A 20,397-nucleotide genomic window follows, 5' to 3' on the forward strand; every position below is an offset into this window, starting at 1 on the left:
AAGCTTTTTACCGTTATTTCTTGCTTTTTAAAAAGAAAATACCAAAATTAGAGATAAGTCTTAAGAATATTGCAAGAACTCTCAAGTATCTTTCACCTGGGTTTACTAATTGTTAGCATTCTGCTACATTTGCTTTATCATTTCCTTTTTTTTCTTCCCATTTCTGTCCCCCTCTGTCCCTCTCTCCCCACTTCTTCCTCTCTCTCTCTCTTTTGGAACAGTTTAAGTTAGCTGATATCATGTCCTTTACCTCTAAATATTCCTGTGTGCATTTCCTAAGAAGAAGGTCATTCACTTAAATCACCACAGATCGAAATCAGAACATGTGTTTCAGTGCAGCACTATTACCTAATTTGTAGAGCTGAAATCTCATAATGTAGCCGTTCTAAGGTGATAACTTAAACTGCTGTCAGTAATTGGAAAATTGCACATAAATTAGTGAACAAAACCAAATTCAAAATATACACGTTGATTTAAAACGTGACAACATCTAGAGTGCCTGGATGGCTCAGTCGGTTAAGCGTCCCGACTCTTGATTTCGGCCCAGGTCATGATATCGTGGTTTTTGGGATTGAGCCCCATGTTAGACTCTGTGCTGGCAGCATGGAGCCTCCCTGAGATTTTCTCTCTCTCTGCCCCTCCGCTGCTCATTCTCTCTCTCTCAGAATAAATAACCTTTTTTAAAAATGAATTTAAAAAATATGACAACATTCTGTATTACATAAGTTATATTCCAGTTTATAATTAGCAGAAGGTATCCTGCAGATGTATGAATATTTTGGTCAAGGGAAGAACATGTAAATAAAGGGGATAATTATAATCCTTATAATGATTATATTTTTTTAATAAAAAGATACTTGGGTGTTGTGGCTTTATTTCCTAATTCTAAAATCAGGACACCTAGTCTTAAAAAAGTTAGACAAATCAGACTTGCCTCTTCATTTAAAAATCACCTTATTGAAAAGAATAAAATACTAAAAAATAGGTAACTGACATGGAAAATGTAGAACAAATAGGTAAGGACCACCGCCACGCAGCCATCATACTATGTCATGGATCCGCCATGTTAAACTGATGGACATGTGGGAAAAACTCCTGGGGCACCTGTGAAATGAAGGTGGAACTTTGGATCCAGAGTTCAAACTCCACGAACCCAGTCTTGGGAGCCTGTTGTAGTCTCACTCTGAGACCTGACTTTGGCAGTGGCTTTGGGACAATAAGGGAAAATAGCCCAGATTTTAGGAAGCACCAGAGTTTCTAAAAATCTTGCAAAGAAACAACAACAACAAAAAACAAAAACAAAAAAAGTAAAGACCTGGAACTCTCAAAAGGTGAAAAGGGAAGAGAGCTAAATAGGAAATTGAATGGGATATGTCTAGGGTTGACATTTAATTTTTGGTGTTCATTTCCAGTTTTTACAGATGCTTTTAACCATTAGAGTGTTTTATTTTTAAAAATTACTAGAAGGGAATCATTCTTTCTGTCTATCATTAGGGGCTCAGCTTTTCCTGTATTTATTAAAAGATATGAACAGCTCAATTCAGCAAGTATGCTGTGGGTATCAATTTATGCCCAGTTTGTACTTTAGTATCAACCCCAACAAGGCGTCAGGGTCCTTTTGTTGGTGTTTGACAATAAATAGAATTGACGTTTTTTAGGAATAGAACAAAATATGTAGGAAGATCTTCGCTTATTTTTTTAGAGATTTAGAAAAGGAATTAGGGAGCAAATATAGTTTTTTAATGCTTGCCTACCTACATGGTCTGTATGTCAGTGGTTTTTAAGTATCAACTGGGGACCAGTGCTAGCCCTGTTTTACACTGGTCCAAGGCAAAAAATAAAGACAAAACTGCCTGCTGCCTGCCCAGCTAGCAAGCTGGTATAGGGTCACCAACTGTCTGAAAAGGAAGGACTGCCCTCATGCTGGTATGTTCTCCCTATAAAATGTTTGGGTATAAAATACTCTTTTTTTCAGGAACCTACCGAGAATGGAGAGTAGCAAAATAAAAAGTCAGCAACGCTATATTGGTCCCTTATGCCTCTTTTTCTTACATTTACTTGTCAGTGAAATTCATCAATCTAGGAACCATTGCAGGAAAGCAATGCTATAATAGAAAATTCTAGTTTAGGAGATAGGAAGCTTCACTGTGTGCCTTTGGGCAGACCGCTAGAACCCTCTGAGCCTTCCGTTCTTTGGGCGTAAAGTAGTAGTATTAATTCCTACTCTGAGGGTTGTTGTGAGGAATAGATGAGATGTTACTTCATATCAAAGCGCTTGGTCTATGATAACCGTCAGTAAATGGAGGCTATCAAAAATAGATCACATGGGCGCGCCTGGGTGGCTCAGTCAGGTAAGCATCTGACTCTTCGTCTTGGCTCAGGTCATGATCTCACGGTTTCGTGAGGCGGAGCCCCGCATCAGGCTCTGCACTGACAACATGGAGCCTGCTTGGGATTCTCTCTCTCTCCCTTTCTCTACCCTTCCTGTGTGCTTGTGCGCGTGCGCTCTCGCGCTCTCTCAAAAAAATAAAGTTAAAAAAAATAGATCACATGAAGGCACTTTATAAATTTTAAAGCACTGTACAAGTATAAGGTACTGTTATTCACCAGGATTTAAAATTTTAAAACATCAGTAAGATGATGAATAGCTTCCAGATCAAAAGCACGTGTGTTATCAAAGTAGCAGTAAATCTTTCAACATGCAAAGCAAGTCAGTGATGCTAACAAAACTGGCTCATTGTTCACAAACTGGCATGAATCATAATGCAAGACATAGTCCCAGTTTAGTTACATGGAGTGCTTTTAATCTGTGTTAGGAGTGAACTTTGAAGGGATGTTTTCTTTGAAACTGCTTGAAAACTTGCAAAGATGGCTCAAGTATAGGTTTCTTCTTTTTTTCCTTCCTTTACAGCCAAAGAAGCCTAAAGCCCCAGACAATCCGTTTCATGGCATTGTTTCCAAGTGTTTTGAGCCTCATCTCTACGTGTATATTGAGTCCCAGGACAAGTGAGTGATGAATACTTTGCTGTTTTCTACTGCATTTCTCCCTCCTCTGGTCACGGGTGGGCCTCACAAGGGCATGACTCCTTCCGGAGGCTGAAGGAGGGACTTGGCATGGCTCCTGTGACGCCCTCTGGAAACCTGCTAAGGATATTTTTTATATGTTACGAATGTTATCACTCATTGGGTTCGTAAATCTTAGAAGCCTGAATCTGACTCAGGTAAGCTCCCAAATGTATCCCAACAATCCCTTCCCCTGTGTGCACACGTCAACCCACAAGCCTTGACAATGTCAGGTACTGGAAACCAGAGAAAGAAAGCCTAATCTCTACTGTATATGTTTTCAAGTATCATTTGCTTAAGTTTTCATTGCAAAATAATTTAGACTTACAGAAAAGCTATACAAAATTCTCATACGCCCTTCCCCCAGAGAATGCTACCATTTTACATTACCGCGGTTATCAAAATCAGGACGGAAACACTGTGGCATGAATGTCCATTTTCTGGCCTGAGATCCCATCATGCATTTAGTTGTCAGGTCTCTTTAGTCTCCTTTAACCTTGAATATACTCCCTCAGTCTCTCGTTAGTCTCTCATGACCTTGACGCTTTACAGAGTACTGGCAGATTACTTTCTGTATTTGTCTGATGTTTGCTCTTGATTAAATCCGGATTATTGCATCGCAGGCAAGTATACCATAGAGGCGATGCTGTGTCCCTCTCGGTACGTCATAGCGGGAGACACACCATGTGGACCTGTCCCCTCAATGGTGATGTCAACTCTGATCACTTGCCTCTGGTGGTGCTCACTAGCTTTCTCTACTGTGCAGCTACTATTTTTCCCTTTGTGATTAGTAAGTATCTCACGGTGGGACACTTCGGGACTACGTAAATACCCTGTTTCTCCTCACACTTTGCCCACTCGTTTTGACATGCCCTGATGATTCCTGCCTGAAGCAATAATTTACTGTAGCATTTGCCAAATGTTCATTTTCTGTTTCCATCATTTCTCCCGAATTAATTAATTGGAGCTATTCTGTAAGGAGGCGCTTCAGTATGGATTCAGTATGGATGGATTCTTAACTTCCTTTCATGGATTATCAACCATTTCATATATATACTTTTTACAAACTCAGGGGTTCTCAGAAATGTCCACAAAGCAGCCCACCACAGCCAAGTTTCCTCACCCCCAGGGAAGTATGTTCAACCTCCAGTGTCCGTAATTCACGCAAAGGAGGAAGAGCCCTCCTCATCCCTGAATCTCTGTCCCCAGCCAGAAGAACTGTTGAAGGCCCTTCCACGCAGGAAGGCAGAGTTTGGAAAGGTCAGGTTTCTGGAGACAGGCTGGCCCTGGCTCTGCGAGGAGGCCTTGTAGCCTAAAGAACACACTTGTGAGGACCAGACGGTGGCTCATTGCAGGGAGTGCAATAGCGTCTGTGAGAAAGTTCTCAAGAGGAGTTCTCTGGGAAAGCATTTAGGTGCTGAGATTTAGTTTTTTGGTTTTTGTTTTTAATCCCCCCTGTTGTGTGGGTTAGCAAATTCTTGTTTCCGAATATGTTTTGGAGGTAAACCGTAAGATTAAGAGACTATTTCAAGTGGAGTCACTACACGGAACATTATTATTATTTGCCTATTTGATTTTATAGATTGCGTCTACTCTTCCCCTCCCAGATTACAAAATGTTTCATGTTAAAGCCTTAGAAAATAAACTTTGTAGAAGAGCTTCTGTGCTAACAAAAACAACCTCCCGCCCCTCCCGCGCCCCCCCCCCCCAAAAAAAGAGTTGCTTTCACATTTCACCTTGTAGAGCCAGTCTGCCTCCTCCTCTCTATCCATTGGGCTCATGTCCGAAGGCACACAGAAAGGCAGTTATTAACTATTGCCATTTGCTTCTTCGAAACGCCATTTTTTGTGTTTAAAAGTTTTTTCTCAGGATGTTAATAAGACACCTCGAGGGGCAGGGGAATGATTAGTTATTTGCCTATTATTAGATTAACAGGTCTTAGAGCAGACCACTTGGATGACTGTTCTTGGACAAAGCCCGTCTTCTCTCATCAACCCAAACTCTTTATTTTTCAGAAGGTTTCAAAGCCATCGGGTCCCAGGTTTAAAGTGCATATCGGAGATAACCACATACGTTCCCCAAATCCACCTGGTCTGGAGAGTCATTTTTCTGAATTATTACAATTGTGGTATCTACTCTTTTCACATGGCCTTGATTCATATAAAGTGTACTCATTGTCCGTGCTATTTTAGGCAGAGAGCCAGACCTCCCTTCCATAGGGACTCTCCATTTCTCTGTGAAAAATGAAGTGCTCGCCACTCATCCTGCCGTCTGGCCTCACTGGGATGTTTCCACAGTGCTGGGGAAGCAGTGGGAGCTGCTCGTAGGAGAACTGCGTAGGTTGTGCTCTTGTCACTCCAGAATAAGCAACAAAGGCTTGAAGTAGAAAATAGAGTTCAAGAAATCCATTTCCTCAGCTTTTAAAGCAGAGAGTCGGGCAAAATAATGCCTAAAGCTATGTGGTGATTAACCTTTTTTGAGTCATAGATCCCCTTGAGAGTCCGATGAGACTGTAGACTCTCTTGCCAAAAAAAAACCCCAAAAAACAAAAAAATCACATAACCCCCCCCCCCCACTATTTTGAGTACAATTTCAAGGGGTTCTGCAAAGCCCTTTCTCCCTTTTGTCAGAGAGTCTTAAGGCTGGGGAAGAGACTCAGGTGGGGACTGATTTTGTACATGTTACATTCTTGTAGCTCTGACTCAGAAATCTGCAAGGGAGGAAAATCTTAGACCATTCACAAGCTCCCAGATGACAGAGACCCAGCACGGTATTGTGGAAAGAGCGTGGGCCTGGATGCCAGACAGACCTGGATTTGAGTCAGAGCTCCGCACTCACTAGCCTGGGACCTCAAGCGTGGTACTTGACCTGTCTGAGTTTGTTTTGTCCTCTCTACAGTGAAGTTAGTACTGTTCCCCTCACAAGATTAGTGGCGAGGGTGAATCGAGGTGACGTGTTGGCATTTGGCACAAGTGGGCAGGAACCGTGCCTGCTGTCCCCCGCCAGTGGTCTTGTTCCGGACTCTTAAGCGGTTGTGTGGCCCGATCAGTGTTCCCAGCTTTTCACTGGGCCTGGCATGGGGTCTGCCGTCTCCTCTCCCCAGCCTCCCACCTGCCCGAGGAAAGTTCTGGCGGCACCTGCCCCCACCAAAAGCCAAACAGCGGTGGGAGGACTGCAGAGCCGGCACCTGGTGAGGGGGCAGGAAGCAGGATATTCCCAGAGCCATCTCCTCAGCAGGCTGGGCGAAGCTGTCCTTCTGTGCATTAGGTGGCTTTCTCAAGTTTTGTTTATGTGCAAGAAAGAAGTTAATAATAGAACTTTTACTCTTGGGGATGTAGTGATTTTCTCTTGGAGATTTCCCCACGTCAACACTTCCTCCAGATCGTAGGTGAGAGGGCCCCATTCCCCCTTCATACCTCAGTGTGCGTTTCCTGTAAATAAGGGCACCGTCCACCTAACCACCGTATACCTGCGAGCATCAGGAAGTTAACTTGATCCGCCATTGCCATTTAACTCACGGACCCCATTCCTCTTTACCAGTTGTCCCGATCAGGTCTTTTCTGGACCCAGAGTCCGTGCCAGGATCACAGGATGCATTTATTTGTTACGTCTCTTTGGTCCCTTCCATCCAGAAAAATAACTCATTCTTTCTTTATCTTTCATGACCTTGAAATTTTTGAAGAAGCACAGGCCAGTTTGTGGAATGTCCCTCAGTCTGCGTTTGGCTGTTTCCTCATGATTTATGATTTATGCAGAAGTAGTGCCGGGCTCTTCTCGGTAATTCATGTCGGGAGGCACACTGTCAGTTTGCCCCACAGCTTGTGGTGTTCACTTTTATCACTTTAGATGGAGTCTGCCAGGTTTCTCTATTTATTAATAAGTCATTAATAATTAATAAGTGTCAGGAGAAACGTTGAAACCATATAAATAGTCTTTTTCTCATCTTTCACCTCCCCCTGATACTTGTCTGAATCATTTATTACTAAGATCGTTGCCAAATGGTGATTTTTCTAATACTACCATTTCTTCTACATTTATGAGTTGGCATTATATTTTAAGAAAAAGCTTTCTCTCTTCCCCATTTATTGTATCAGCACCTACTCGTCGATTCCTATTTTATTCAATGGGTTATAGCCGTTATTACCTTTTTTTAAAGCTTATGTTGGAATAAATTTAAACCTACATAAAAATTTCAAAAGTAGTGCAGATTTCCCGTATTCCCTTCTCCCCAAGTTCTCCTAATGTTAACATCTTATGTAACCATAGAACAGTTCTCCAAACCAGTAAGTTAACACTGGTACTCTTTCCTAAACTCAGACTTTATTTGGGCTTCACCAGTTTTTCCACTGATGTCCTTTTTCTCTTGCAGGATCCATCGTTATTTTAATGCTCAAATTGTCCCTGATTTGGCCATTGGAACCCCCCCTCCGAGCTGGTTTTTCGTGCTTTTTGCATATTCCTGTCATTTCTGGGGCACTTCCTTTCTGGCACAACAAAATATACCAGGCCCATCTTGTACTTTCCTACCCCAGCCCTGGAGTCATCTGTTTTTCCAGGATCCCTTGTCTCTTTGGTGGGGAATGATATTTAGAAACTAAGTTCTGGGCATCAAGTATGTTCATTACTCCTCGGATGTCATGCTTCTAGGTCCTCGCAGCTGAGACAGCTGAGAAATAGATGTATGTATACGCATACATGTTTAAACACATGCATCGGTATCTGTTTTTATACCAGCCTATATTAGAACCTGTGAATCTATGCTGGTAACTCTAATTCTGCTCTAACACCACAGGATTTATCTTAGCCTCCCCCTTTCCTCGTCTATAACTACTTTCTGCAGCAGTGAGAAACTTGCCCCCCCCCCCCCCCCCCCCAGATCTTCCGTGTATTTACTGATTTGCTCCATTTACCTGTGTGTAATCCATCTCCCAGTTGTGCTCAAGCCATACCTGGGCTTCCCAACCCCACTGGCCACACCAGAGCCAAATCCTTGGCCCCATCCTAAGGGCAGGAGAGGGAGGGGGTGCAGATCAGTTTGGGTACCCTCGGTTTAACAAGTCCTGTAACTTCCTGGGGACCTGAAGCCGCTTTGCCCATGCTCACCTCCTTGCCAGCTTTGACTGACTGCCTCTCCCCGTGCCGTCACCACTCTGCCTTCCAGTTGGAATATTGTTGCTAGGGATGCCGACTGCAGATCCACCAGAAGAACTGCCCTGTTCGTCCTTTACTAATACTGCTCTGCATTGGTCTTTTCTTCCTGGGTCATTTCATTGATCAGCAGAACCCCCAGCAGTAGTTCGTGTGGGCCCCTGACACATTCTCGTACATCTTGCTCAGAAAGCTCAAGCTACAGGGGAGGGGGTAAAAGATACCATCCACATCTGTGACATGTTCCTTTAAGCCGGAGAGCAAGTGAGTCAGCAGCAAGCACAATTCCATCTCTCTGTGTAGCGCTTTAGTGTTGCAAAGTCAGAGCACAGTAGAGTAGATAGAGCTGGGCTTGGGAGTCAGGCATCCCCAGGTTCAGAGTCTGGCTCCGACAAATTCCGTGACCCAGGGCAAGTTACAGTCTTTTTCTCAGCCTCAATTTTGTCATTTATGAAGTCGAGATAATAACGCCTTCTCTTCAGGGCTGTTGGGAGGATTACAGAAGATTGAATTTCTGATGCACCCAGCACAATGCCTACTTTATAGGCTTATGGCCTCTTGGGAGTCGGTGGTACCCGCTGTGAAGACATGAAGCTGGCAGCGCTTTGCTGTGGGAATGCAGAGGAGCTTGTAAATCAAACCGTAGGTCGGGCTTTTCCAATTTGTGACTTCCGCCTTAGGCACGTCCCCTCCTCCTTACATCCTCCCTCCCACACATCATAATCTGTGCTCACTTCCGACTCCGTGCCTTTATTCTCACCTGAGTCTGCTGCGAAATTTTCTCTCTAGCTGCCTCTAGTTTCCTTTGTCTGAAACAAATTGTTCCTCTTGTCTGTACTACAAGATTAGCATGTAGTTGCTGTCTTGAAATCTAAATATCATGAGCATGGGTCCTATCCCCCCAAATAAGATCAAAGCTTCTAATAGGCAGATGCGTGTCTTAACCCCCACACCCAGCAACACCTTAATCAGAACTTGACCCTTCATAAACTCTTGCTTGATTGTACTTGCTTTATGGTGTAAAAGACGCCTTCTTGTGATTCCAATCAGCAGGTCGGTATGCTACAACATTCCTTTCTCTAGTAACCCTGCCAGAAGGTCTCACCAAAACTCAGGCTAGTGTTTGGCACCTGGAAGAAACGACAACCTTTGCTTTTTTTTCTTTAGTTGAACTCACTTACGTCTCATATGCATGGCAAACACAGCCCAGAGCCTTGCACGTACTAAATGCTCAGCTGGAAATCGATGGACTGAACCATCTATGCTGTGACATGTCAGTTACTCGTTTTCCAGTGTCTCATGTGGCTTAGAAGCACGCAGGCGCAGAGAGTGGAGGTTGAAGGGAGGGAAGCTTATTCTAACGGATTATGTCTCACCTACACAGAGAGCAGTGTCTGAAGTGACTTGGGAGATGGCCTGCAAAGTATGGGTGGTCTTTTAGAGGTTTTTTTTTTTTTTTAAGTGGAAATGTTCTTTATGCTCTATGAGTTTAATTAGTTTATAATCTTATTGATCGAGTTGGCTCAGAAATATGAGGCATTTGAGTAGGTATTCTGACTTCAGCTGCTAGCGGAATTAGATAAGTGGTTAAAGTAAAAAGCACTTTGGAGCTCTGGCCCCTCTTTTGGTCAGCAGTAGAGATTTGGAGGTTAGAATCTCTCCTAAGAAGACTCAAGTGGAACCCTTTGCTTTCCTATTACATGCTCCCCTCTACTGCACCAGCCCCTGCCCCGTCTCCACTCTCCTACCCTTCCATTCCCATCCTTCAGGAACAAAGCATGGGGGCTGATCAGCTGCATACATATTGGGCACCAACATAACTGAAAGATTAACCTCACACGTAAACGTGACGGGTGGGCCTGGGGAGAGCAGAGATCCCGGAAACATTATCCGTCCTCTCAAGGAGGATATGATAACATATGAATTGCAGACGATTCTCCTCTGTAGCAAGCACCTTTCACCTTTTGTACCAACTTCAGCTTATTAGAAGTGACTGGCCAGAATGCTCTCTCAAGACAGATTCTGAAATTACACCAAAGACCAATGAAAAAGAGCCATTCTTGAGAGCATTGCCGGCTGTGGGCCCAGGATGGGAGAAGGTCGTCATGTTTCTTGAACATTTGACATCCTTACACTGTATGGTAAAGTGTTAAAAAAAAAAAATGATAATACAGTGTCAGTGTGTTGCAGATGACAGAAGTTGAAACTGAGAGAGAGGAATGGTGTGAGTAGGGGTTGTCTGGGTGAGCCCTGAGCTGAGCCTGAGAGAGGTGGCAGGAGAGCATCTTGGCCAGGGGAGGCATCCAGGCAAAGGTTCAGAGTCAGGGATAGAGATGGAACAGGGGGAAGTAAAGGGGAGTCTGGCTAGAGTGGAGGGTCACTGAGGAAGAGAAGTGAGAGATTCAATGGAAAAGGTGGGGCAGGAAGAGGTGGTGAGGAATGGGGGTGGTGGCACCGCAGCTTTCAAGGTTAACTAACAAGGTCCTCCCCTGCTTGCTAACCATCCTCACAAAGACCCAGCCTAGGCCTGAAGTTCTTTGAGGGCAGAGTGGCTACATCTGGATGTAATAAACTTTCAATAACAAAAACTCCTGAGTAAAATGTCAGTTTTCTCCTCTGCTGTGTGTGGTTCTTATCTTTTTCTTCCTGTTATATAAATACATTTTGAAAGCACAGCCTGGGTGGCTCAGTCGGTTAAGCGTCCCAACTTCAGCTCAGGTCATGATCTCACGGTTTGTGGGTTCAAGCCCTGTGTCGGGCTCTGTGCTGACAGCTCAGAGCCTGGAGCCTGCTTCAGATTGTGTGCCTCCCTCTCTCTCTGCCCCAACCCACTCACATTCTGTCTCTGTCTCTCTCAAACGTTAAAAAAAAAAAAATGAAAAGCACAGCTGGATTCTTGTAGCCTTGGACAGCAACCTAGAAAGATGTAAAATGTCAAGGGGTGGAGGGACCCCTCCCATTTTTCATACAGCACGACTGTGCAGGAAGCAGTGAGTAGAGCCCCACTGGATCGTAGCTACGATGACTCAACACGACGGAGCAAACTCAGTGATGTTTGAATGGGGAGTGGGGGGACAGCTGCAGCCATGCTCACCATCGTGACCTGCTACAAGCCGGGGGCTGCCCTCCCCTCCCCTCTCCCAAGAGCTTTTACACCTTTGATTCTGTAAGTTTTAAGGAGAAACTGCATTAAAAACATCAAGAAAGCCTTAGAATATTTCTTTACGGTTTCTCTTTGTTTTGGCATCTACCTCGTGGGTAGGTTAGTGATACCAAATGTTTCCTGACATCATAACCTTTTTGTGTTTTCAGAGGCAGTAAGGTAGAGGGGTTAAAAACATGAGGTTTGAGCCAGGCTGTTTAGTTTTGAATCCTGGCTCCCCCCACCCCTCTTGCTGTATGACCTTGGACAAGGTCCTTAACTTTTTTGCACCTTGCTTTTTGAAAATGAGGACAGGGGCGCCTGGGTGGCTCAGTCGGTTGAGCGTCCGACTTCGGCTCAGGTCACGATCTCACGGTTCGTGAGTTCGAGCCCCGCGTCAGGCTCTGGGCTGATGGCTCGGAGCCTGGAGCCTGCTTCCGATTCTGTGTCTCCCTCTCTCTCTGCCCCTCCCCCATTCATGCTCTGTCTCTCTCGGTCTCAAAAATAAATAAACATTAAAAAAAATTAAAAAAAAAAAAAATGAGGACAGTTAATAATACGTACTTCATAAGGTTATTGTGCAAATTAAGTGAAATGCAATGAAATAACACTTATAAACTGCCGACATGGTGTGTGCCTGATACATCATAAGCGTTCAGACAATGGTCTCTATCATTATTTTCATTTGGGGAAAGGTGAAATGATACTTACATGGTAGCAGATTCTAGGCTCAGCTCTGCCACTAAATTATGTGACAAACTTTATAGACCTTACTTTTTTCATCTCTTAGAGAGTCCAGTAATACCTTACCTCTCTCACAGAGGCTTGGGGTCAAATGTGGTCATGAAATGCCTTGAAAAGTATAAAGCAGGGGCTTCCTGGGTGGCTCAGTCAGTTGAGCGTCCGACTTCAGCTCAGGTCATGATCTCATGGTTTATGGATTCGAGCTCCGCATCAGGCTCTGTGAGGAGAGCTCAGAGCCTGGAGCCTGCTTCAGATTCTGTGTCTCCCTCTCTCTCTGCCCCTCCCATGCTTGCTCTCTGTGTCTCTCTCAAAAATCATAAACATTAATTTAAAAAAAAAAAGTATAAAGCAGCACACAAATGCCAGTTATTCTTGCTGCTGTTACTGTAAGAGGGCTGGTGCGATAAAAATGGGTCCACTTTTATTTATTTTATTTATTTTTTAAGTTTATTTTTGACAGAGAGAGAGAGTGCAAGCGTGAGCTAGGGAGGGGCAGAGAGGGAGACACTGAATCTGAAGCAGGCTCCAGGCTCCCAACTGTCAGCACAGAGCCTGACGTGGGGCTCGAATCCACAAACCGCGAGACCATGACCTGGGCCAAAGTCGGACACTTAACCGACTGAGCCACCAGGAGCCCCTGGGTCCAATTTTAAATGTAAAAAGCATTAGGAATGATTTACTCGTGGCAGTTAAGCACATTTGCTTTATCTTTCTTGAAATAACATGGCAGGTTTTCTTCCTTCTAGAAACCTTGGAGAGCTGATAGATCGGTTCGTGGCCGATTTCAAAGCCCAGGGGCCACCTAAGCCCAACACTGATGAAGGGGGTGCTGTGCTCCCCAGCTGTGCTGACCTCTTTGTCTACTACAAGAAGTGCATGGTGCAGTGCTCTCAACTCAGTACTGGGGAGCCGATGATCGCTCTGACCACCATTTTCCAGAAGTACCTCCGAGAATATGCCTGGAAAATCCTCTCTGGCAATCTGCCCAAGTGAGTGCTATTCTTCCTGGTCCGAGTGGTGAAGTAAGATTCTGAATATACCTAAATATGGGAATCTGAGGAAATCTACTCCGAAATAGTTTACTGAACTGCTAAGAGCCTCAATGAGGAAAATACCCTTAGGCCTGAGTTCCCAAGGGCCTGAGACTATTTCCTATCTAATGGGATTCCACAGCTGATCAAGACTGTTAGAGGAAATGCCCACCGTGGCCACCAGCATAGGTCAGATCTTCCCACAGTGGACTCAAGGGAGTCAGTTCCATTATGTATATCTTTAGTTGACATGGTTTCAACAATAGGTTGTTAGCAAAAAAAAAAAAAAAAAAGGTAGGGCGCTGGTAGCAATAATTTTTAAACAGCATGGGCAATTTCATTCAATGATTGCATACCCTGGGGTGATAAGCACATGGGAGGCAGTAATCTGCTTTTCCCTCGAGCTGAGTGCATTCCAAAGTCTCTCTTATGGTATCTGTGTCTTGCTATACTGGACAGAGTCTAGTGTTTAAAGATCTGGTAGGATTTGGGGGAAGGGGGTTGCATAGCACAGCCCCTAATTATAGTGACTTCATTGTATTTATTCTGGGACATTAGAATATTGTTATATTGCTTACTAATGGAAATTAATGGTGTTTGACTAGAGCTTAAAGATTTTTGGTTCCATAGCAATTTCAATTATAATAATGCGATCTAAAGTGATGCTTTGGAACTTAGTATTTATAAATCATCCCCATGGCCAAATTCAATAATTCTGGAATTAGTTGCTGTTGTTTTCACTAAAATGTATTGTATATGGGAGTTTTATGTTATTTGGAGGAAAGAAAATAAAATCCTTATGCTGTAGCCAGAGATTGGAAGTAAAAGATATATTTCACCGAAAATTTCTTTGACCACGGTAACATTTTTTTAATTTTCAATAACTTTTATTCTGATCGTCAGAATAATATAAATTTATTATAGTTTAGAAAACACAGAAAAGCACAAAGACAGAAATAAAAGTCAGCTATCATCTCACCACCCAGAGAAGACAAATTCAAATTTTTGGTATATGTTTTTCTGTTGTTTACTTACATATGTAACGTGCGTGATTTTGTGCTCTTGCTCGATTCGCAGTGCTGGGACTATACAGCCTGTAGTTTTAAACCCTGCAGCTTTCACCTAACATCATCCTGTGAGCATTTTCCCACGTGTCCCAGCAGGAAACAGTGTACTCAGCTAGGGTGTTGTTACCAAAGCATCTCTTCACAGAAATGGGGGCACGGTGAAAGGCACCAGCAGAGGATTCTGAAGCATCCAAATACCGGGGGGGTAATTGTTAACTACTTTAAAACTCCCTTGAGCGCCTGGGTGGCTCAGTCGGTTGAGCGTCCGGCTTCGGCTCGGGTCATGATCTCGCAGTCTGTGGGTTCGAGCCCCACGTCGGGCTCTGTGCTGACAGCTCAGAGCCTGGAGCCTGCTTCGGATTCTGTGTCTCCCTCTCTTCTGCCCCTCCCCCACTCATGTTCTGTCTCTCTCTGTCTCAGAAATAAATAAACATTAAAAAAAAATTTTTTTTTAAATAAAAAATAAAAAAATAAAAAAACTCCCTTGAGAGCCAGGGCTGTGGACAAAAGGCTGCCCCACAGAAGAGGGCCACGGTGGGGGCCAGCACCACACTGAAGCAGAGGGAGCAGGAGGCCTTGTTAGTACTCAGCCTTCTCTCTCCCCTCTACCTCTCAAGCCTGGGTGATAGGTCTGTAGAGGTCAGTCTCCTGAGCCATAGAGGAGGGAAGAGAATAGCAATGAATGGATCTGGGAGGCCACCAGACACCGTCCAACACTAGCACATCGTCATCAAAACACTTCACGATGTCGTGATAATCCAGCATACAGAAGAACCTCACCTCACTTCCGAACTTCTAATTGATCATTTAGGTTGGTTTCACTACTTTAGTTATTTTAAGTAACACTCAGAAAAGCATCCTTGAACAGCAGTGGAACCACCGGGTCAAACAGTGTGAACCTTTTTTTTAAGCTCCTGAAATATGCCTCCCGAAGTTTTTACAACTCAGTACTCTGGACCCATAGTGCAAGAGAGGGTCAGTGTCCTCACAACCCTTGTAAGTGCTGGAAATTAAGATATTTTCAAATCTTTGATTCCCAGTAAGACTTGGCAGTTTTAGGGTTACCTTTTTTAACGTTTTATTTTTACGGTAAATGTCATTGAGTTCTGTCTTTTAAAAAATTTAGAATCTCACAGTTGAAATAGCAGGAGGTTTTATAACTGTATTTTTATATTTTGTGGACACATGATTATATCAGTAGGAAGGTGTGAGATAGTCGGGCTTTGGGCAGCAGCCATGCTTTAACATTCACTTTGGTACCCCTCCACAAGCACAGCGTACACATTCCTGTGCAGAAGTTTCCTAACTGAGAGGGGCAATTGGAGAACCAGCTTTTGTGCTACAGAACTCTCGAACTTTCCAGATCAGGAGATTCTAAGCTAAGCAGAGAAGTCACTCAGCCGCCTTCTCTGTGAGTATGAGAGTCATCTTCGTTCATGTGACTGATTATTGGCTTGCTGTTGGAATCGTCTCTTCCTACTTCTGATGGTCAGAGAATTTAAACAGATGATAGTCAAGGTAAGGTCAGTAGGAAAAGGACTCAGTGTACGTAGGTTTGTTTGGGCCATGTCCAGCCTTTCCTTCCCCCTTTTCTTTGTCTTAAGATGTGCAGCTACCAGTTCAGGAAGCAAATAAGTCCCAGCCTGACCGGTTCCTGTTCCTTTTCCTCAGAACCACAAGCAGCAGTGGAGGGCTGACCATCAGCAGCCTCCTCAAGGAAAAGGAAGGCTCAGAAGTGGCCAAGTTCACTCTAGAGGAGCTCTGCCTCATCTGCAGCATCCTGAGCACAGCAGAGTACTGTCTGGCCACCACCCAGCAGGTGAGCTGCCCACCACCTCCTTTTCCTGACCCATTTGGGCCTCCTAACTCAGTGGCTGAAACTGTGGGCCCTAACAAGCCGTGTACAACCTTGGTCAGCCACATAAAGGTGGGTCACAGAGGAAAATTTGCAGTCCAGCCGAAAGACGGCCCAGGCAGCCATCTTACAGAAGAGCCTTGTTAAAAGGAGACTGGGCAAGAAAGTATGACTGGTCTCCCCCAGAGTGGTTTAAGTTCCTCAGAGGGCATGCCTTCTTGAAAGTAGGTCAGTAGCACTGTCTCCCGTAGGAGAAAAGTAGCAATAAACTTAACAGTGCTAGGACCCGGCCTTTGGTGGTGATGAGTCACAGCCAGTGATCCCATGCTCAGAAGTGTTACTGGGCTAAGCAAAATCCTTTGGGCTTTCATGTGTCTCCTGAAATGCACACAGCATTCTCAGCCTGCCTAAACAAACAGCCATTGTTTGGACGCTGACGTTCAGGAACTATGAAGCAGGAAAGGGTGATGCCTCTGCTGGAGCTCCCCATTAGCAGAAGGAAGACCCAGAAGAATTTTCCATTCAGCCTTAGACGTGGGATTAGAAGTTCCTTTTCACATTTGGTCTGGAATTCACCTAAGGCCAAGAGAAGGAAAATAATTGGAGAAGGTTCTGCTCTTCCCCCCCTTTTGGGCTTATTATTTACACATGTCTGGATCATAGGAAGGTAGTCATAAATTATGGTTCAGACGGTACAGCTTGGAGTGCCTGTGAGCCAGAGCAAGACTACAGGAGGCCAGAATAAGAAGCGTTCCCCCCAAAACTTCACTGTAAAGGTTTGGCCTCAGAGCCAGAGACGGCAATCCCTTCAGCCCCCAAGAACCCCTAGGGCAGGACAGCAATATTGATGAAGACCTCCAAGGCAGAGAGGTCCCAGAGTTGTGTGGTGAAGAAACACCAATTAACTGTTTTGCATGTGTGCAGAAAAGGAAGGCATACACACATGTGAATAGAATTTTTAAGATTATTTATTTATTTTGAGAGAGAGAAAGAGTGTGTGCGTGCCTTGAGCGCAGAGCCCAACATGAGGCTCGAATCCACGAACTGTGAGATCGTGACCTGAGCCAAAATCAAGTCAGACGCTTAACTGACTGAGCCACCCAGGTGCCCCCAAAATAGAGTATTTTAAAAGTAAAATAACCATGGTACCAAAGGGGGGAAAATACAAAATTAATGATTCTTGGGGCGCCTGGGTGGCTCATTCAGTTAAAGCATCCGACTCTTGATTTCAGCTTGGGTCATGATTTCACAGTTCATGGGATCAAGCCCCACATTGGGCTCTGTGCTGACAGCATGAGTCTGCTTAGGATTCTCTCTTTCTCACTCTCCCTGCCCCTCCTCTGCTCACGAGCTCTCTTTCTGTCTCTCAAAATAGATTAATTAAAAAAAATTTTTTTAGCCTTTATTCACTCTTGAGAGAGACAAGGCATGAGCAGGGAGGGACAGACAGGAGGACACAGAATCCAAAGCAGCCTCCAGGCTCTGAGCTGTCAGCACAGAGCCCGATGCAGGGCTCAAACCCACGAACTGTGAGAGCATGACCTGAGCCGAAGTCAGAAGCTCAACCAGCTGAGCCACCCAGGCGCCCCAATAAATAAATATTAAAAAAAAAATAACTCTTAATCTCATTACCATCAAATAATCATATTAGCAATTTGGAGTATTTTCTTTCAGTCCTTTTTCATGAACATAGTTTTGTATGCTACAATCATTTTTTTTCTTTCTGAGAGGCAGTTTAGTTAGTTAGTTTGTTCATTTATTTTGAGAGAGAGAGAATGTGTTGGGGGGGGGGCAGGGGAAGAGAGAAAGAGAAGGAGATAAAGAATCTCAAGCAGGCTCCACACTGTCAGCGCAGAGGGACACGGACCCTAAGATCATGACCTGAGCCAAAATCAAGAGTCAGATGCTTTACCACCACAATTTTGTATGCTATAATCTTAATTTACTTCACTCTTACCCCTTTGCTGTTTTTATTGACATCACAGCATTAGCATTTCTCCTGTTGCTATGATATCTTCATTACTAACAATGTTATAGTTCTGTAATATTTCATTAAGGGACAATACCATAAATGATTTAACAGGATCCTGCATAATTATCTGTGCTGTTTCAGGTTTTGCTTCTGTAAGTAAATTCTACAAAGAATATCTAATATGTTTTGCATTATTTTTCTAGAACAGATTCTTTTTTTTTTTTAATGTGTATTTATTTATTTTGAGAGAGAGAGAACACACAAACGGGGGAGGGGCAGAGAGATTGCTGAGACAGCGAATCCCAAGCAGGCTCCACACTGTCAGGGCAGAGCCCAACACAGGGCTCGATCCCTCAAACCAGAGATCATGACCAAAGCAAAAATCAAGAGTCAGATGCTTAACCAACTTGAGCCATCCAGACACCCAGATTCTTAAAGGTTCTAGAAGTACTAGCGGGCCAAAGACCATTTTGATGACTCATGATAGATGTAGCCAAATTTTTTTGTTATAAAAAAATTATTTTTATCGATTATAAAAGTCAGTACATTCTTAGCACCTATACTGTGATCTCTAAATACTATTTTCCCCTAAAAGAAACCAGAGATTCCTGCAGAAATGAGTAATTCCAGGTCTGGGACACAAAATGTACAAGATGAGCCTGGAGCATCATGTTGTACAAAAAGCAAGAAAAAGATCAGAGACTGTGAGAGTCCTTTCAAAAGGATTCAGGAGCCATAATGGGCTTATTGTACAGAAAGATGTGTGCAAGTCCTAACTACCAGTACCTGTGAATGTGACCCTATTTGGAAATAGGGTCTTTGAAGCTATAATCAAGTAAGGATCTGAAGAAGAGATTATTTTGCATTTAGGAACCCTAAATCCAATGACTGGCATCCTTAGAAAGGAGATGGCATCCTTAGAAAGGAGAGGAAGATCTAACAGACACAGGCAAGAAAGCCACATGAAGACAGAGGCAGAGATTGGGGAGATACGTCTATAAGCCAAGGAACACCAAGGATTTCCAGCAACCAGAAGATAGAAGAGAGGCATGGGCTAGTTTCTCCCTCAGAACCTCCAGAAGGAACCTGCTCTGCCAACACCTTGACTTTGGACTTGCGGCCTCTGGAACTGAGAGAATAAATGTCTGTTCTGAGCCACCAGGTTTGTAGTAATTTGTTCAAGCAGCCCTAAGGAACTAATACAGGAGCCTGCCTGAATATACTCTGCTGGTCAAAGGTGGGTTGTAGAAGCATCAGTGAGAAGTTGACGGCAGTGCATTGAAAACATCAGATGTGTTTAAATCCATGTGGTTACAATGATTTGTTTTGTTTTGTTTTGTTTTAAGTTTACTTACCACCTTCGAACACACTAAGGAACCACTGGCGTGAATTGAAAACTGGTACAGAGAAAGTTCTTATCCTGTCTTTCCTATTTAACTTAGACTTCAGGATCATGAAATCATTGACAATGGGAGGTATCTCTTTATAGCAGAAGTCTAGCTAATAAGTGAAGAAGAAATGAATTAGAATGTCACTCTTTTATACCTCCTAATGAAATAATGGATCTAGGCATTGACTGTCAATGGCTGCTGACATCACAAAAACAGAGACAAGCGAACATCGTGTATCCGCTGATAGAAATACACAACACCATCATGAAGTAGTTTTCTAAAAAAGAAGAGAAGGGGGGCGCCTGGGTGGCGCAGTCGGTTAAGCGTCCGACTTCAGCCAGGTCATGATCTCACAGTCCGTGAGTTCGAGCCCCGCGTCAGGCTCTGGGCTGATGGCTCGGAGCCTGGAGCCTGTTTCCGATTCTGTGTCTCCCTCTCTCTCTGACCCTCCCCCGTTCATGCTCTGCCTCTCTCTGTCCCAAAAATAAATAAAAAACGTTGAAAAAAAAAAATTAAAAAAAAAAAAAAAAAGAAGAGAAGGAAAAAAAGAACCTGAATCTGATCAAGCTTCTACATGAAACTACAATTCAAAGAAAATACAAGGAACAAGGAACATGTTAATTAATACCCTGTGGCTACAATCAACAAAATCCAAACTGTGGGAAAACTACAGAGCAGACAATCCAGTTTCCTTAGAAAAAAATGCCAGGAAGAAGGCAAGAAGAAATGGAAGGAGATACCTTAGAGACAGGAATCCAAGTGGTGCAGGGCGCCTGGTTAAGTGTCTGACTCGAGTTTAGTTCAGGTCATGATCTCACGGTTTGTTAGTACAAGCCCTGCATCAGGCTCTGCGCTGACCGTGCAGAGCCTGCTTGGGATTCTCTCTCTCCCTCTCTCTCTGGCCCTCCCTCCCTCACATGCATTCCCTCCCTCCCTCTCTCTCTCTCTCTCTCTCTCTCTCTCTCTCTCTCTCGCCCTCCCTCC

General features: G+C 43.9%; 1 protein-coding gene across 1 annotated transcript in view; it reads left to right on the forward strand.

Moving 5' to 3' along the window:
• Positions 1-20,397, forward strand: part of VPS53 (VPS53 subunit of GARP complex) — a 136,060-nt gene that overhangs the window by 77,515 nt on the left and 38,148 nt on the right. The window contains exons 13-15 of the mRNA XM_049636716.1: positions 2,912-3,006; positions 12,844-13,086; positions 15,867-16,014. Coding sequence (XP_049492673.1) covers positions 2,912-3,006; positions 12,844-13,086; positions 15,867-16,014 — 486 coding nt within the window. The remainder of the gene's footprint in view (positions 1-2,911; positions 3,007-12,843; positions 13,087-15,866; positions 16,015-20,397) is intronic.

Source organism: Panthera uncia, chromosome E1, assembly GCF_023721935.1.
Source record: "Panthera uncia isolate 11264 chromosome E1, Puncia_PCG_1.0, whole genome shotgun sequence".
NCBI classification, from domain to species: domain Eukaryota; kingdom Metazoa; phylum Chordata; class Mammalia; order Carnivora; family Felidae; genus Panthera; species Panthera uncia.